The 17,883-nt window shown below is 50.5% G+C and overlaps 1 protein-coding gene across 1 annotated transcript in view; it reads right to left on the reverse strand.

The window, feature by feature from the left end:
- Nucleotides 1-226: 226 nt before the first annotated feature.
- Nucleotides 227-17,883, reverse strand: part of LNPK (lunapark, ER junction formation factor) — a 28,384-nt gene continuing 10,727 nt past the window's right edge. Inside the window, exons 4-12 of the mRNA XM_076071687.1 lie at nt 13,686-13,744; nt 12,420-12,460; nt 11,098-11,181; nt 10,090-10,132; nt 9,342-9,659; nt 7,955-8,060; nt 5,959-6,029; nt 4,884-5,093; nt 227-4,037 (exon numbers count right to left, since the gene is read on the reverse strand). Of these exons, the coding sequence (XP_075927802.1) occupies nt 3,754-4,037; nt 4,884-5,093; nt 5,959-6,029; nt 7,955-8,060; nt 9,342-9,659; nt 10,090-10,132; nt 11,098-11,181; nt 12,420-12,460; nt 13,686-13,744 (1,216 nt within the window). The 3' untranslated portion in view covers nt 227-3,753. The remainder of the gene's footprint in view (nt 4,038-4,883; nt 5,094-5,958; nt 6,030-7,954; nt 8,061-9,341; nt 9,660-10,089; nt 10,133-11,097; nt 11,182-12,419; nt 12,461-13,685; nt 13,745-17,883) is intronic.

A 17,883-nucleotide genomic window follows, 5' to 3' on the forward strand; every position in this document is an offset into this window, starting at 1 on the left:
TGTACACTTTTGCCCGTACGTCTATGCTCCCTGCCTTTACTAATCTCAGTGAGAGTGGCCATGGCATGGCGAAATAACGAACCCAAAACGACCCTCCCCCACCCCCACGTCGCGCAGAGGCACCTCGTCGTCCGGCGGCAGATTGACAAGTGGACCGCCGTGACATCGAAGCAGAGCTGCGCGTGGTCTACAGCACACCAGCAAGCCGTGACTTCAGTCAAGGAAATTACTTTGGTGAAACGAATATATTTAAAGACGGTGTCACGGAAAGAACGGCAAAACAACAATAACACTTCAATAACGGACTTGCAAATTCGCAGATTATTTTTTTTCACGGTCAGGCTGTATACGACTCTCAGACGAGTTTTTTTTTCGGGTCGTGCCGCATGCTGTCCGACGTTTCGCTCCAAATGGCTTAGGAGCTTTTTTTAAAATGTTTCAGCTCCCGGCACCAAAAGTCCACCGTCACGCTGAGCGGTAGAACCCGTAAAACGCATCTCAAGACAACTCAAAGCGCCTGCCCACAATTAGGCGTGTGGATACTATGAAATGTCATGGATTCACATCAAGCTTATATTTAATAATGCCCCAAGTTGGGGGGCTAACAGTAACTGTGTAACAGAGAAGCACCTTGGTATAATTCTGGGTCCTTCTGTAACTGAAGCACAATTTACACGAATAAACTCAGGATTGACCTGTCATGAATCTACAACCAATATACAATTAGGGTTCACTCAACACTGTCAACATTTCAAAAATTAAATGTTGTCTTCAATCCCCCCTCCCCCAGTGCGCCATCCAATTGTTCCTCCATCGACGTTGCAGTCCTGGAACAAAAGACGTTCCCCACTCGGAACTCACGCGTTCAGCTAGAGTACAAATTCAGAAGACGACCTGAGAATTACTGATGACCACGCTTCAACAAACCCCTTTATCCAGACCCCCCCCCCCCCAGCCGCACAACTTTAATACGTGCCCCGCAAAGAGTGCTCATCGAGTGTCAAATCAAAATTTCTTGTATCTCAAGAGTTGGAACGGAGACAAATTAAGTGTGTAAAAACACATTAAAAAAATTAATGCAATGAGGGTTCATTGTGCAGCCAACGGCGATTGAGACCATCGACCCCGCTACGCTTGAGGGTCTGGGTTCGAACCCAGCTTCTCAGCTGTGGCGGCTCTGTCTCTGACCTACAGAGTCATCCGGCCTCCTTATTTTACCTTTGTCATTTACGAACCCTCAAAAAAGATTTTCGTAGGAACCGCACCCGAATGGGGGGGGGGGGGGACACACACACCACGAGAGCTCTTTTGTTTTCCTTCTTTCAATCGCGCATTCATTTGAAGCGCATTCACCACCTGGCATCCTATGGCGTTTACTTTTCGTGGGGGGACGCCAGCGAACCGGGCTGAAACGTTCACTCACTAAAACCGACAACGCGACCCACTCGGCTTTTCGACCAAGGCAGGTCGCTGAGGTCTCAAATCCAAGGATTTCGGGCCGGCGCCGGGCTCGGGTGTCCCAACGCCGAGGCGACGTTCCCAACGCAAAACCCGTTGGTGAATCGCAGCGGATCTCCTCTCTCTCAACCGCGATCCTATTGCCCCGCAACTCCCGTTTATCCGCGGGAGCTGGAGGATCCGCAAAAAAAAACCCTTCTGTTCTCTGCGGGATCCTATTCTTCCTGGTATCCACAATCATCGATCACTGCAATGGTGCCCTCTTGCAGCGCCGGTTGTGAATGAGGTGTGTGCTCAACGTGTGTGTGTGTGTGCGCCAAAAAATAAGTGAAATTTCCTATCTGGCCCTAGGTAAGGAAAAGGTTCTGCCCCACCGCTCGTCTAAGGTATTTCTGCTTTAAATTTTGATTTAAAGCTTTCGTGACTGCAGGGATTCATATTCTTGGTTCTTTCGGTAAAGTCACGTAGAAGGGAAACAATAAAATAATAAAAATATAAAACAATAAAATTCTAACGACGTTTCAACTGCAACATAAGCAATCATCACCAGGTGTGAAAACCACAGCAAGAAAATTTGAAGAAAAAAACTGCTGGTTTTTTCAAATTTTCTTGCTGTGGTTTTCACACCTGATGATGATTGCTTGTGTAGCAGTCGAAACGTCGTGATAATTTGATTTTATATTTTTATTATTTTATTGTTTCCCTTCTACGTGACTTTACCGAAAGAACCAAGAATATGTATTTCTGCATGTCGCATCTATTTCTGTTGAACCAGATATAGATTCACGGGCTAAACACTTTCAATGGACACACAGCCAGACATAAGTGCCAACAGCGACTCGCTGCAACTTTTCCAAATGATGCTACTTAAACTCAATGAAATAACACGTATCTCATTCACAGAACTCTCAAGCCTTAGCGTATTGAGACAGTTGATCTAAATTCTACAGTGTGAACTAGTTACGAATTTTGTCGATTTTGGCACTGGTACGCAACTACCTACTCTTGCGAACAATGCCAAAGGTCTTTTGTTTGATTTATCGCTTTTCCGCATGACTTACCGCGCATTCACCGGTGGCTGTCGACTTGGCAGTAGTAGCATTTGAAAAAAAAAAGAAAAACACCAACCAAAAACCACAGGGTTTGTACTGCGCAGGATTTCGCGGTTGTCTTGTACAGATCTCCCGTACGTTTCCTCGGTTGTATATGCCACGCGCCGTTTCGCCAGGATCTGACGTTTTTTCGCTCGACGTCGTTTAGAAACAGCGGGAGGAAGCGAACCAACTCGCACGCGCTTCGCTCTTCTGGAAGAAGCGGATCGTCGGGGGGGACGTCGTCTCCAAAACGACACGCTAAGCGAACCCCGCAGAGCGCCCATCCAGCGAGCCAAAGCAAAACACTGCAACAACGGGCGATTGGTGAGCCCGTGACGATTCTCCGCCGCCAGCCTGGTGGCTTCGAACCAACTCTGGTGATTGGGAGTGGTCATTCGATTCAATACTCAATCCGTGGTTTTTTTTTCCCCTTCATTTTTGGCGCCTCATTTTGCATCGTCGTTCATCGACGTGTTCCCCCCCCCACCCACACCATGAGAAAGCAGAACGCACGCGCTGTTAGAACACAAAACGCGCGCCGTTATAGCACAAAACGTGCACCGTCAAAGCACAAAACGTGCACCGTTATAGCGCGGGACGCGCACCGTTATAACGCGATTTCGGAGCGGCCGACGACGAACTACTTTCATGAGCTGCTCGCGCGGCTGAGCGGTGCGATACAGTACGTGGAGTGATGCGCACCCTCAAGTTATTTGTTTTCGCAAACCTCACTGCATGCTTGTGCACACGTCGCAACTCGCCAAACTCTGTCGTCGCATTATTGACGGGGAAATTGTTTTCGCTTAGCGCGGCACTTATCAGAAACGCATCTACCACCGCGGTAAACCGAGGACGTCCCGGAATTCCATCTCAAGCTCACGACGACGACGACGACCGGACATGCGAAATGGCGATGGCAGGAAATAATTTCTAAATCCAGCAGAGCTTTTGTCGTGTAAATGGATGGCGGAAAACCCTTGTACAACTGGGGAATCGAGTAAACCGGTTGGAAAACAAAGAAGACCCGTGGCTTCGGGCTGTTTGGAAGAGCAGCCCTCTCTTCGTGCGTTGTTAAACCTGACTGCATTTCAACTGACGAACATGCAATCGTGACACGCCAACCGCTCGTACCGCGGAAGTGAGATAAATATTCAGATGACGAAAAACAAAACAAACAAAATTGACCGCCAGGGAGGAAGTATTAGGAGACGTCCATGCTCTCGTCAGCCGATTTATCGGCCTGCCCGGTTGCTGGGGGCTCCGCTTCCAGAGTCTCCACGTCGCTGAGACTCGCGGGTGAGACGCTCTCAGCTGTGCTTGCCCCATCTCTGTCCGTCCCCTCCTGCGGAACCACCGAATCTCCCTCCGGAAGGGAGACGAGTCCAGGACTCGCCTCCTCGGAGGCAGAAGGATCATCAGCAGCAGCGGCGGCGGCGGCAGCAGCAGCAGCAACATGTGGTGGCTCCTCTTCAGCGACCTCCACGTCTGCACAAGCAAACGGGAGGGACGGATTGAAATGTTGCTGCGGATTTCCCTTATGCTTCGGACTGCATCGGGCTGGGTGCATTTGTGAGGTTTATGTGAAGTTGTGGAAGACTCGCCGGTAGTGGGGTCATGAGATTGCACACACAAAGACAAAGATCCCGCCCCGTATAGCCTCAACAGGCTTTTGGGGCAAGTGCTATTCGCGAGTAGCACCTGTGAAGGCCGCCACAGCACACGAGGGAGTTAGGTGGCCAGCACCACGCCCGTATATTCACTCACATATACATACAGACTTGCACACAGGAAGGACATATTCGCGCAGACACGTACAGACACAAAAACAAAGACACACACCAGCAGCCGTTAACCAATAAGTGGCAATGGCATTACTACATCTCGAGGCCACTTGATGCAAGTCACGGCCGGCAGGAGGTTACGGGACTTGAGACGACTGGCAGATGCACCACCTGTGCTCGACACGGTTTCAACTTTTAGCAACCTGGCGTGCTGCTCGTTGTTCGCTCCTCCGCCCTTCACTGTTGTTGGAGGGCGACTGCCTCAAACTGCCCAGTCGAGTCCCTTCACGAGCCTCCACCACAGAGCTCGATCTTGACACCGCTGGGAATGGGTGCCACTCAGCTCCACATCCTCCAATACCACATCAGCCAATACCAATACCCGCCGACGTCACCACGGCACCAGTGCCAGGCCAGGTGCACTTTGAGGCCACATGAAAGTGTCGAAGGCTCGCCGACAGGTCACAGGACAGACCCACGCAGATGCACCGACACACCCACACGGACACACCACGACAACGACAACCAGCGCACGCCCTCACTAACTCACCGGACGCTTCATCGCCCACTGCTGGGGCCGCCTTATGGCCGTCTGCTCCGGCCGAGGTTGGGGCAGGCCCTGCGGCGGTGGCGGCGGCGGCGCTGTTGGAGCCGGGGCGAGATTGTGGCTGGGCCTGGGCCCCCGAGTCCCCGAAGCGTGGGGCGATGGGCCGCGTTCTCCGCGCGGGGTTAAGCGAGAAGCAGTAGGCGCAGCGATACGCTGCGGGGGACGAGACACGCGCCTGTGTGTCATCGCCTACAGCCGGGACAATTGGTCGACTTGGTCGATCGGCAGCCTGGTGAGCGCGTGTCAGTGTGTAACCCAGCGACCAGAGTTCGATTACCGCTCGCAGCCACCAACACCAGTGACGGTTATCTGAACCGGTCCTGGGCCTCCCCCCCTCGTGTGTTGTGCCGACCTTCATAGGTGCTTGCTAACAACACTTGCCCCAAACAGTCTGTTAAGGCTATATGGGGGATCTTTTTGTGTGCGAGTGTGTGTGTCTGTCCCGTGCCCTTCTGCCAGCAAATCTTTGTCATTTCATGTGGCCTCAAAGTGCGTGGTGATGTCACCGCCACTTAGTGGCGAACAGCGGGTGTTGTGTGTCAGTGTGTCAGTATGTGTGTCAGTGTGTGCATGTGTCAATGGTGGGGGCGGTAGCGCAGGAGTTAGCGCACTGGCGCCACGAACCCAGCCACCTGAGTTTGATTCCCGCTCATGGCCACCACCAACACGAGTGACGATTATCTGAACCGGTCCTGGGCCTTCTCCCCTAGCTCGACTCAGCCTCATATGAGCACCTGGTGCGATGTTTAAACGAGGGGGTAGGTGGCCACTGCCACGCCCGGCCGCCTTTATTTCCCCGGTGGCGATGTTTACACATCACAGCAGCTACTCATTTAAGGCTGAGTCGAACTAGGGGGAGGCCCAGGACCGGTTCAGATATTCGGCGCACTAACCGCTGCGCCACCACTCCCCACGTCACACACACACGGGCTGACGATGAGGCCACACAGGACCACACAGAAGGCAAGCATAAACAATACTATTGGTAATGTGAGGGGCACCTGTTGGGGAAACCCACCTATGTATTCGAATTCTTCTCGCAACGCCATCCCATTGTGGGAAAAGCACTGCTGGCAGATGAGAGCGTACCTGGGGTACCAGACAGTAAACACACACACACACACACGCGGTGATTCAAACTAAACAGTGAATGGAAACCAATCTCAGAAACGTACAATATTTGCCGTTCATATAACCGGCAATGTCATTAACGATCCATTAATTCATTGAAATTATGATTGCTTTTAATGACAAATACCCCTAAAGAAAAATTAAAATGTGATGCACACGCTGACAATACAGGACATCAAACTGTGCTCCGCATAAGTGAGAGTCAACGACTTCCAATGCTTAGAAATCTCACGCTAATGTTACACTCGGGACTTCCAATGAGACCAGAACTAATCACATGTTGAGTTGTACAGCGATACCGTGGCTTACGTCGAGGGGGGGGGGGGAGATGCGTTCCTCAAAGGTGCGAGGACGAATATCGAAACGTAACAAAGCAATTGAGAAACTTTTTTTAAATTGTATTTTACCAGGTAAGGCCCATTGAGCTATACAGCTCTTTTCAGAAGCTACCCTGACCACATGGACATTTTTAGCAGTAGCCAAATACTTTAAGCGCATGTTTCTAAATGTGGAGGGAAAAACCGGGGGATGCAGACAAAAATCCATGCGACCACGAAGAGAGAGAGAGAGACACATGCAAACTCCAAATATACAGGTGTCAGGGTCGGGATCGAATTCACAACCCATGACCTCCTGGATAAGAGGCGAGGAAGTTAACATCTCGCCACCGTGGCGCACTACAGGATAGGTGGTGGAGGCGAAGGCGGAGAGGCTACGGAGGATGCTGTCAGCGACGTAAGCGTGCGTGGGTTGAGCCGACGGAAAATAGGGTAGGGGTATTAATAAATTAACGACGTATTTGCAAAACGACGTAAATCTCGGCTTTCGCCGTATTGCATGGGGTGTGGGGAAGCGGGCGAGGGGGGTGGCAGGTAAATGGTAAACAGACCACGTGCTTACAATATGACACACGCATTCCGGCCACACAGTATTATTGGGGGAGGGAATGCCACAATGTTAACTGAGATGTGTTTTCGTCAGCTGTTGGGGACTTCTTTAAACACGGTCTGTGACCCTAATTGTTTTACGAAGGCTTTTAGGGCTGTCTCAGTTCCTCATTTTCACGAAGGGCTGTCCTGCACAAACAGCCTGAAGTATTATCAAGGACTGGAGTGTACACTCAGCACTATACTGTGCAACAACAACACTGCATATTCTTGGTTCTTTCGGTAAAGTCACATCCCACCCTTCCTCTTTTCCGAACATAGATGGACTCGTCCATCTGAACAAACTGCCAAATCGCTCTCCGTGGTGCTAACGTAAAAAAACGCCACTTTTTCAAATTTTCTTGCTGTGGTTTTCACACCTGATGATGATTTCTTGTGTTGCAGTCGAAACGTCGTGGGAATTTTGTTTTATATTTTTCTTATTTTATTGTTTCCCTTCTACGTGACTTTACCAAAAGAACCAAGAATATGAATCCCTGCAGTCACGAAAGCTTTAAATAAAAACACCACTACAGTAATAATATCGATATCCTATATCCGTTCAGGAAATCCTCACCGAGTCTCAAGAGGTGGAGACAAGACACAGACAGATGAACAGCCATACATAGATAGAGGGGAAATGCAGATAATAAGACTGGCAGACGAATGGGCAGACGGATGGCCAGACGGACAGATCGAAATTCATGCCGATAAAAGAACTGACAGAAATACAATGCAGATATAATCAGACAGGGAGACAGATGGACAGATAAACAGCCAGACATACCGATAGAGAAACGGAGGACAGGCAGAAAGACAAACAGACGAATGGAAAAACCGATAAACAGGCGTGCACACAGCGGGACGGAGAGAGGGACAGACAGATGGACAGACAGAGGGACACAGGTGATGCATGAAGACGATGGGCCCCTGTGGGAGAGTGCGACGAGCCCTCACCGGTTCTGAGGGCCGTCGCCCACCAGGTACTCGATGACGCGGTCGGCAACGCCGCGCTCCCGCGGCAGCACGGGCCTGGGGAGGGGAGGACCCGGCGGGTGCATACCTACACGCGCACACGTACACACACGCGCACACATACACACACGTACACACACGTACACACACGTAGACACACGCGCACACACGCGCACACGTACACACACGCGCACACGTACACACACGTACACACACGTACACACGTACACACACGCGCACACGTACACACACGTAGACACACGCGCACACACTCGCACACGTACACACACACGCGCACACGTACACACACACACACACACGCGCACACGTACACACACACGCGCACACGTACACACACACACACGCGCGCACACGTACACACACGTACACACGTACACACACGCACACACGTACACACACGCGCACACGTACACACACGTAGACACACGCGCACACACTCGCACACGTACACACACACGCGCACACGTACACACACACACGCACACGCGCACACGTACACACACACGCGCACACGTACACACACACACACGCGCGCACACGTACACACACGCGCACACGTACACACACGCGCACGTACGCGCGTTGAGCTAAAACAATTTCCCCATAACTAATGCAGCAACGATGACGTTTCGTGAGTTACAATGTAGGTACACACACAGGAAGATGTCAGGAGAAATAACCGATGGCACGTCGCCGCGTTACTGCATCACTGTAACGCTCAACCGTGCAGCTCAAGAAAGTACAGTAGCTCATCGATTATCCGGCAGGTTCGGCGGGGGAAGAGGGCGCCGGATTTTCCAAAACGTCGGATAATCACATCACGATTTAAAATAGCTTAATTTTGCACATTCTTGCATAACATTAAGTTTTAGGTGTTGCGTATGTTTTTTTAGTGTTTAAAATTAGTTTACTATAGCAAATTGGTATCAACATAAAAATAGACAAAAATAAAAATGCTCCTGTAAAAAGTTACTGCATTTACTGTACCTACCACTCCAATCTCAAAGAGTCTGCATGGGGTGATGTAGGTACAACTACACTCCTGTTCATCGCCGGACTGGTACAGCCTTTGGAGCGGTTTTGCCGGATCAGCAGGAGACTGCCGGATGTTGGAAGCCGAATAATCGCGCGGCGCCGGATAATCAACTGCAGTTCGTTGTCCACCGCTCAGAAACCGCGTGATAACCGTGCGTGCGTTCCGCGGAAAAGCGTTCCCCAACGGAAGCACTGGCTTCGTCGCGGAAAAAGCGTCGCTGCGCAAACGCCGACGCGCTGAGCGAGGACTTGGTGGCGTTCAACGCAAGCAGAGCAACATGCGAACCAACGGGGCATCAAACCCGAGCCTTACCAAGGTGGGGGGGCGGAAAGAAACCCACGTGGGCGGCAGCAGGGGTGGCGGCAGCATGGCCGCCGGGTCTTCGTGCAAAAGCTCCCGACGCGCCCCCCACCCCCGCCAGCAGCCCCTTTTCTGGGGGGCCCCCGGGGGCAGTCCCAGGACCCCCGGGAGTGCTCGGCACGGTGGGGCTCCCCCCTCTGCCCGCCGGTGGCGGTCCCGTGGGGCCTCTGCCGGGGGTCTGGATTGGGGGGCCCGAGTGAGGTCCGAGCGGAGACGATACCGTGGGGGGGTCGTTGACGCCCCTCTGCGACGGCGTGCGCTGACGCAGCTCTGGACACGCGGAGACGAGGTAGCGTTGTAGACGTTCGGAACCTTCGACTTGAAAAAACGTGAATGTCACGGCCTTTTTTTTTTTGCAGTCATTAGTGACCAAGTTTAAGACGATCATCAACGCAGTTTAATCGTGGGCAGCCGAAACCCGGATTTAGACGCAGGATCTCAACAGCGTTAATTATCCCTTGCACAAACAATATGAACCCCACCCCCCAACCCCCACTCTTAAGCAACATGGGGTGGAGTCGTGGCACAGGGGATAACACGGCGCACGGCAAACCTGCCAATCCGAGTTAAATTCCCGTCCAGCGTTTGAACCTAGGGATCTCAGCGGTTGCTGGCTTGATAGACAATAACAACACCCCCCACTAAATCCACATGCTCCCCGATAAACAAGCAGATTTTAAGACTCTCACACAACACACACCTTGCCCGACTGACGCTGCGGCGATGGCAGCTTGCTCCAGCTCCTAAAACGACATCCAGGTCACGAGTTATTACCGATTCCTAATGCGACGGGGATGCAGTAAAACAAATAGAACATGGGGCCCTGCTATAACGCACATGGCATCTGAAGAACACTGCCCACAATTGGCTTAGCATTGGCGCTGTTTGCTTAAATCACATATATATTAACGGGAGTATAGTCTTTTCATTTTTAAAGAGCAATTTTTTTTTTGTTACAGAACGTAGCATTTGAACGCTGCTTACAATTGGCTTAGCATAGGTGTAGGGGAGTGTAGTGGGTGACGTCACGTCACGCTCGCCCTCGGAGAGAGTGGCGTCGCAGAACGTGACGTCAGGCGGACCCCGGGGGGACGGTGACGTCATGCCCCAGAGGGGTATTTAAAGGGGGACCCGGGGATGTAACGGGGGGTCGTCGGGGGTAGGAGTGGGGACTCAGGGGAGCTGATCCTCACCCGAGGCTAGGGGTGGCTACTCCGCCCGACCGGCCGAGGTTGGGGTAGTCCCGGCCCGGGGCAGGGAGGAGAGCCGAGTTAGTAGGGGGTTGTAGGGATCCTGGTACCCCTGTCCCCTGGGGAGTTAGCCGGGGTTGTAGGGATCCTGGTACCCCTGTCCCCTGGGGAGTTAGCCGGGGTTGTAGGGATCCTGGTACCCCTGTCCCCTGGGGAGTTAGCCGGGGTTGTAGGGATCCTGGTACCCCTGTCCCCTGGGGAGTTATCGGCTAGGGGCGTGGGTTGTCGTAAGCCCCGAACACACTTTGGCGTAAGCCCCTAATAAGCGTGGCGTGAGCCCCTAACCGCAACCTGCTTCGGAGTCGTGGATTGCGCCGCCACATAGGTGCTGTTTGTGGGCTTCGCAATATATACAATATGTTTAACGGGAATATAGTATTTTGCTTTAAACGAGGGCCCCACTTTTACGGGCACAGCCATGGGAATGTGCGCCGCGTAACGGCAAAGGTTTGAGAAACCTTTGCCTTCTTCGCCTCCGAATCGAATCTCTCGAGGATTTCCTTCGCCGTCTTGTAGGTCTCCTTCTCCATCACCTCCTCGAGCTGCGCGGAGGGAGGGAGGGAGGGAGGGAGGGAGGGAGGGAGGGAGGGAGGGAGGGAGGGAGGGAGGGAGGGAGGGAGGGAGGGAGGGAGGGAGGGAGGGAGGGAGGGAGGGAGGGAGGGAGGGAGGGAGGGAGGGAGGGGATCAGCACCACCAACCGGCGTTTGAGCCGCCCGCGACATCCCGTCCAGTGAAGCCACTGCTATATTAGAGTTGGTCAAAACATTGAAGGGGGAAAAAAAAAATTTACCCAGTCAAATTTGAATTCGCTGCTGCTGCTGCAAAAAAACTTTAACCCGCCAGGTGCGTATTGAGCCTGCTCGACCAATATTATCTATAATAGTTTTTTTTGGGTTAGATCGCATAAATATAAAATATGCCAATTAGTTACGAGTTCGACTAATTGTCATGTTTTGTTTAGGTGACAAACCTTACTAATTGGCTGTGTCGGGTGGTGGCGGGTTTAACGACACATTTATATTTACGTGATCCAACCCAAAAAACCTCTAATATGGGTTCAGCCGGGAGCGGTGGCGCCTTGGTTAGCGCACCCGTTGCGGACCACGGCGATCTCCGTTCGATTCCCGCGGTTGATGCAAGAGCGAAGATACAGCGATTCGTGGAAAGGGAGCGCGACGATGAGGAGAGAGTGAGTGGGGCATGCGAGGGCGCATGGAGTGGTGGGAGCAGCGGTCAGCGGCGCAGCGCTACCAACCCGGTGGGCGACCCGAGTTTGATTCCTGCTCACGGCCACAAACAGTGACGATTTTCTCAACTGGTCGTGGGCCTCCCCGAGGTCGATTCAGCCTCAAATGCGTACTTTGTGCGGCGTGTAAACATTGTCACCGGAGAGACAAAGGCGGTCGGGCGTGGGGTTGGCCACTCACCCACCTCGTGTGCCGTGCGCCGGCCTTCATCGGTGCTCGCAAATAGTACTTGCCCCAAAAGTCGGTTAAGGCTATACACGTGGGATCTTTGTCTTTGTTGCCTGCCAAATGTTATTAAGCATCCTACTCTGGCCGTGGTTAAGGAAAAGCACCCCCCCCCCTCCCGCCTGCCTCCCCCGCCCGCGATGTACAGAAACAATTCGCATTGGCCGTGCCTTCGGTACCCTGCGCTGGTGATTTACAGTCGAACCGCGGGTCCGTTTGTAATGCCCTTCCATTAGTCCGTATCAATACGACGCATCATCCCTCTCCCATTCCCAAAGCCGTAAATCGCAATGGCGGCGCACACTCACGATTTTCCGCTTTTTCTCCTTGAGCCCTTCGAGAGCGGCGTCTGTGAAAGGAGACAGAGCATGGTTGGCGAAGCGGACGATGGGCACTTCAAATCCATCACGAAGCAAACATTTTTATTTTGCACTTCCACACTCCGTTGGGAAGTGCAATGCTCCGGAGCTCACGTAACATGACGGGCTTTCTCAGCTTGTAGTCCACATGAAGCTTAGAATCCATGGTAAGCTATTTTATAAAACTATTGTTCTTGGTGACCGTTACAATGTCGGGCAGATATTATTATTATCACCATTGCATTTCTATCATAGTGGTCTCATTTATAACTCATAAGCAAACATGAATGTGGACATGAGTTATCACTGCATGACTATATTAAGACACCTTTATGGTTGACGGACACAACTATTTAAAATCAAAGTCACTACCATCATCATTTTAGTTTGAATCTCAACACACAAAAGATCTCGTGGTGGCTTGCAGTGCCATATTAACGACTTAACTTAGAAGCCTGTCCATTGAGCGAGCATCGGAGCTTTGAACTTCAACACAGTACAGAACCATTGGATAGAGATGGATCATAAGTAGCATACCAACTGCAACAGGCATTGAGAAAGGCTGTTAACAAAGCAAAGTAATACATTGATAAAAACCCCATGCTGACGATGCAACCTAATGAAGAATTTACAAACCACCGAAATATCTCCACCTGACAAGTGTGGGGAATTATACTGTAGGGAAAGGCACAACCCTGCAATTTCTTGCTCATGCCACTGCTGATTGAAGGGCCTTCAATGACTCGATAGCCCCGCTGGAGGGCTATCTGAGTTTAGCTTACAGTCCTTCCCCCGCACTTCCCGATTAGCGTGGTTGGCTAAGTACGGTGCAAAAGAATTTTGATTTAAAGCTTTCGTGACTGCAGTAATTCATATTCTTAGTTCTTTCGGTAAAGTCACATTGAAGGGAAACAATAAAATAATAAAATATATATAAAACAATAAAAAAAATTCTCACGACGACCGTTTGTGTCATGGTCGAAACGTCGTGAGAATTTTTATTGTTTTATATATATTTTATGATTTTATTGTTTCCCTTCAACGTGACTTTACCGAAAGAACTAAGAATAAGGTGCAAAAGAAGTTCAAGATACATACATGACCTAGCCTTCTACGCTGGCCAGACATATTGGCCAGACATATTGTACCCACACTTAACGCCACCAGCCCACCGAACTTAACTGAGTGAAAACCGCGGTTAAGCTGCACACTCACAGTTGCTCTGCGTCCTTCTCACGAACCACCAGCTCATGAACCTCTTGAGCAGCCACACTCTGCAAGAGAACGAGGCACGCGCATGGTACAGGCGGGAAGCGCGCAAGGGAATCGCCATCGCTACCCACGGACGTCCGATGTACGGCGCTCTCCGACGCCCTTCCGGAACGCGCCACGTGTCGTTCGGCACGTAGAGCGGAGCGTCGGACATCGTGCCGAACGGCGTGCGCAGCGCGACGCGGAGACGCAATCGGAGAGACGTGATCCGGCGAAAAAAAACGAGAAAAAAAAACCTACGCAGTGCGGTTCGATGAATAGACGGCCAACGTCAGTTCATGGTCCACCCGAAACCGCATCCACTGCACAAAACATTGCTGCAGGTGCGGATAACCCGATGCACGAATGGAAAATCAAAACGTCGGCTTTTCGCGACCAACATCACCCATAATAGAGGTTGTTTTGAGTTAGATAGCGTAAATATATGTGTCGTTAAAACCCGCCACCGCCCGAACGCAGCCGACTAGGAAGGGTTGTTACGTAAACAGAACAACATGCCAATTCATCACCAGTACAGCACACCGATGTGATGGAGAGCCAAGCCGGAGTTTGATGAAGCTAGTTGTAATTACCGGCGAAACGTCGTCCTCAGATTGGCGAAAAGTCGTACTCAGATTGTAAATGTTGTGGTTTGGCTCCCCAACACATCGGTGTGCTGTACTAGTGATGAATTGGCACGTTCTGTTTACGTGACAACCCTTACTAGTTGGCTGTGTCGGGTGGTGGCGGGTTTTAACGACACATCTATATATTTATGCGATCTAACCCAAGGAAAACCTCGATTATGGAAAATTAAAAACTCTCCAGCAGTGTGCGACTGTGGGTCATCCAGAATAGGCCGAAACGACTTATAACGACGCTATGCCCTGGTCCACAAATACGAAGGTAGACATCGCAGCGATAACACTCCACTGCTCCTGATGCGGTTGTCTGGCTTGACCAACCTGAATGTTACATTGTAGTTGTTGCTCTGCGTCTACATCAGCCATACGGATTAACAAGTGGCGAGTGATATCTGGACCGGTATTGGCCTACCTTTGCCCCCCCTGAACCATACCGATGAACACGGTGAAGCATGGCCAAACAACCCCCTTGAGAGACAATGAGCAGGAAGACCTACATCCAACGGTTGATTGACAAAGGTCTGCAAATTACGATCAACATTTATAAACAATTATATGATAAAAAGGTTGATAATCCTCCAAACGACACCATCATCACTATCATTAATATATTATAAACCAGCACAGTATATAATCTATACTCGTAAATGGTAGCATGCTGCCCGCCGCTTTCTAGCGGCTTTTGCGTCACGCTCTGCGGGGGGGCGATTTACTCGGTCCATCACTACGGCTGCTGATGATAATGATGACGACGGGGCTCGTATCCATGCGAGTGTTGAGCGCGAGACTCGGAGCAGCGATGGGGAGCTCCAGGCTGAGGCTGCCCCCTGAGTGAAACCAATCGGCGACCTCCGTGCCCTCCTTTTTTGTGGACCCAACATTCCAATCGTTTTTGTTGTCGCCATAAGCATCAACTTGACTATAATTTTGCACAAACTCCAGCTTTACAGCTCTTCTAGAACACCGTTAAAATTCACATCAATCAGTGGAATCAGTCGCAACGGTCTTTATGTATTAGATTAAAATATTATAAGAGACGATTACCATTGGGCGCATGTCGTTATCAATGGGAAAACAAGATAATTATTTACTAATGATACATCCATTACACTGGCGATGCCTGTCAAATAAAAGGACTAATTACGATCCGTGACAGACGGCAAAGTACGACAGTTGGACGGTAAAAAAAGTTAATTGCCATAATTTCTACCGGAAGCGTTGTAACAGAGCCAGAGGAAATAACATCAAAGGGAAATGTTTACGACAGCAAATGATTAACGTAAAAAAACCCACGGTGAACACATTAAATATACGTGTACTGGCTCTTGACAATCTTAACGCAGGCCTCCCATCACACCGTGTTGGTCACCATGCAAGTACACTGTAGAGGCGAGCATGAAACTATCCATCGACTCTCAGACCACGCAGCTCTATAGTCAATACAATTAATGCAATCGTGTTACGGTGCCCTTATGTCAATCCACCAATGGATGAAGGCCTTCTCACGCCATCTCGGTCATGGGGGTTGTTTGTCCGTACTTCACGCTGGTAAGTGCCGGTTGTTGGTAAAGTGGTACGGGGAGGGGGCAGGACCAGTTCAAATATCGCTCGCCATTGATGTTAGCCGTGGCTGAAAATCGAATTCCGGTGGTTGATGTGGAACGCACTTTGCTCCATCGTCGTCGTCATCAATCATCTCCGTGGATGCCCCAAGGCCTAAATCACCGCCAACAGAGGAACTCTCGGTCCTCACCCCTCCCCTCAAACCACGCGCGTCTCACTTTATCGCCGGCGGAGGAACGCGCGAGCGGTTCGTTAACCGTGGACTCACTCAGAGGGCACTGGGAGCCAGGCCTGTTATTATTTAGCACCTTATTTGTTATTATTTCTCTTTGTTTATGTTTTACATAAACGTACACTGCTAGCATACAAGCGTACCATTTGCATACAATTTGTATTAATCACATGATATCTTTTTACACGCAATATTATTGTATATTGAGCGGAGGAATCGACTTCAACTGATGAATCCGCGCATTACTTAGACGCCAAATATTTTGATAGCCTCCACGAATTATTTAGTTTTTTTTTTAATACATCAATTATTATTTTTTCTCTCTCCAGATTTCGCTACACTTCTCAGATGTCTCCATTTCTTCACTCAGCACTCGAACGAGAAGGCCTCAAAATGCCTGTAAACGTGTCAGAATCAATCAGAAGCCAAGACGTTTCGCTTATCTCGAGTGTAATGCACTTCTGGCTGAAAGTTCAACTCTTCTCTGCGACGCCCCCCTACGCTCCTTCTGTGTCAGGCTACAGACCTTTACATCACCCCTCGTAAAAGCAAATACCTGAGATTACATCTAAAGCCCCGAGTGCACAAGGCCACTCACTCTTAGGCTGTGCTTTCAGGTTCAGCGATTTGAAACTCGGTTCCACGGGACAAACGTTTAAAAGGCACGTTTGTCAAGTAACTTATATTTAGATTTTTTTTTACAAAAGTACGACGAAGAAATGCCCGTGGCCCTGCGCTATTATTTTAACGGTGGCGAAATGTAAACTACCTCGCCTGGTATATAGGAGTTTGTGGGTTTGATCCAAACCCTGACGCCTGCTGTATATTTGGAGTTTGTGCGTCTCTCCCCGTGGTCGTGTGCATTTTTCTCCGGGTCCTCCGCTTTTTCCCTCCACATTTTTAAATCAACACGCATTTTGAGTATTTGGCACCTGCAATAAATTTCCACGTGATGATGAGCCACTCCGTTGACTATTATCTGTGGCCAGGTCACTTCTGAAAAAATAGCTCTATAGCTCAGTGGGCCTTACCTGGTAAAATAAAAAAAAGTTTAGTTTTGTTTATGAACCTGGCTCGGCGGATAGGTACATCGCAGCAAAGCGAGAGGTGATGCAGCGGCGATGGCTTGCAGAGGCCTTCCTCCAGCAGTGGATTGACCACGACTGCCGATGATGCCGATGATGACGAAGCTGACGTGTGCAACGTCATGCGGAATGCAAGATGGACGCTCCAGAAGCTGCGAGCCAGCGCCGAGCCGGTTCCGCCGAGGTGCTGGGTTCGAATCTGGGGTCGTATTTTTCGTGATTAAATCACGTTATCGTGAAGCAGGAAATCATTCACTTTCTTGGTGGGGGGGGGGGGTTTATTATTATTTTTTGCATTGATTAATAAAACTATGAAACTACAACAATTTTTATTTTAACCAGATAAAGCCCACTGAGCCATATAGCTCCTTTCCAGAAGCAAGCCAAATACTCTGAACGCGCTAATGTCGATTCTAAAAGTGGAGGGTAAAAACCGGAGGACCCGTAGACAGATCCACGTGACCACGGGGGGAAGAGACACGCAAACTCCAAATGTACAGCAGCAGGTGTCAGAGTCGGGATCGAACCCAAGACCTCCCGTACACCAGGCGAGGTAGCTAACATCCCGCCACCGTGCCATGGAAACCGGTGACCTGCGTTTCGGTCCCGGTCACGGCTAACATAATTGGCAAGCGAGT

The sequence above is a fragment of the Petromyzon marinus genome, chromosome 34, assembly GCF_048934315.1.
Source record: "Petromyzon marinus isolate PM22_M1 ecotype Great Lakes invasive population chromosome 34, UKy_Petmar_22M1.pri1.0, whole genome shotgun sequence".
Classification (NCBI taxonomy): domain Eukaryota; kingdom Metazoa; phylum Chordata; class Hyperoartia; order Petromyzontiformes; family Petromyzontidae; genus Petromyzon; species Petromyzon marinus.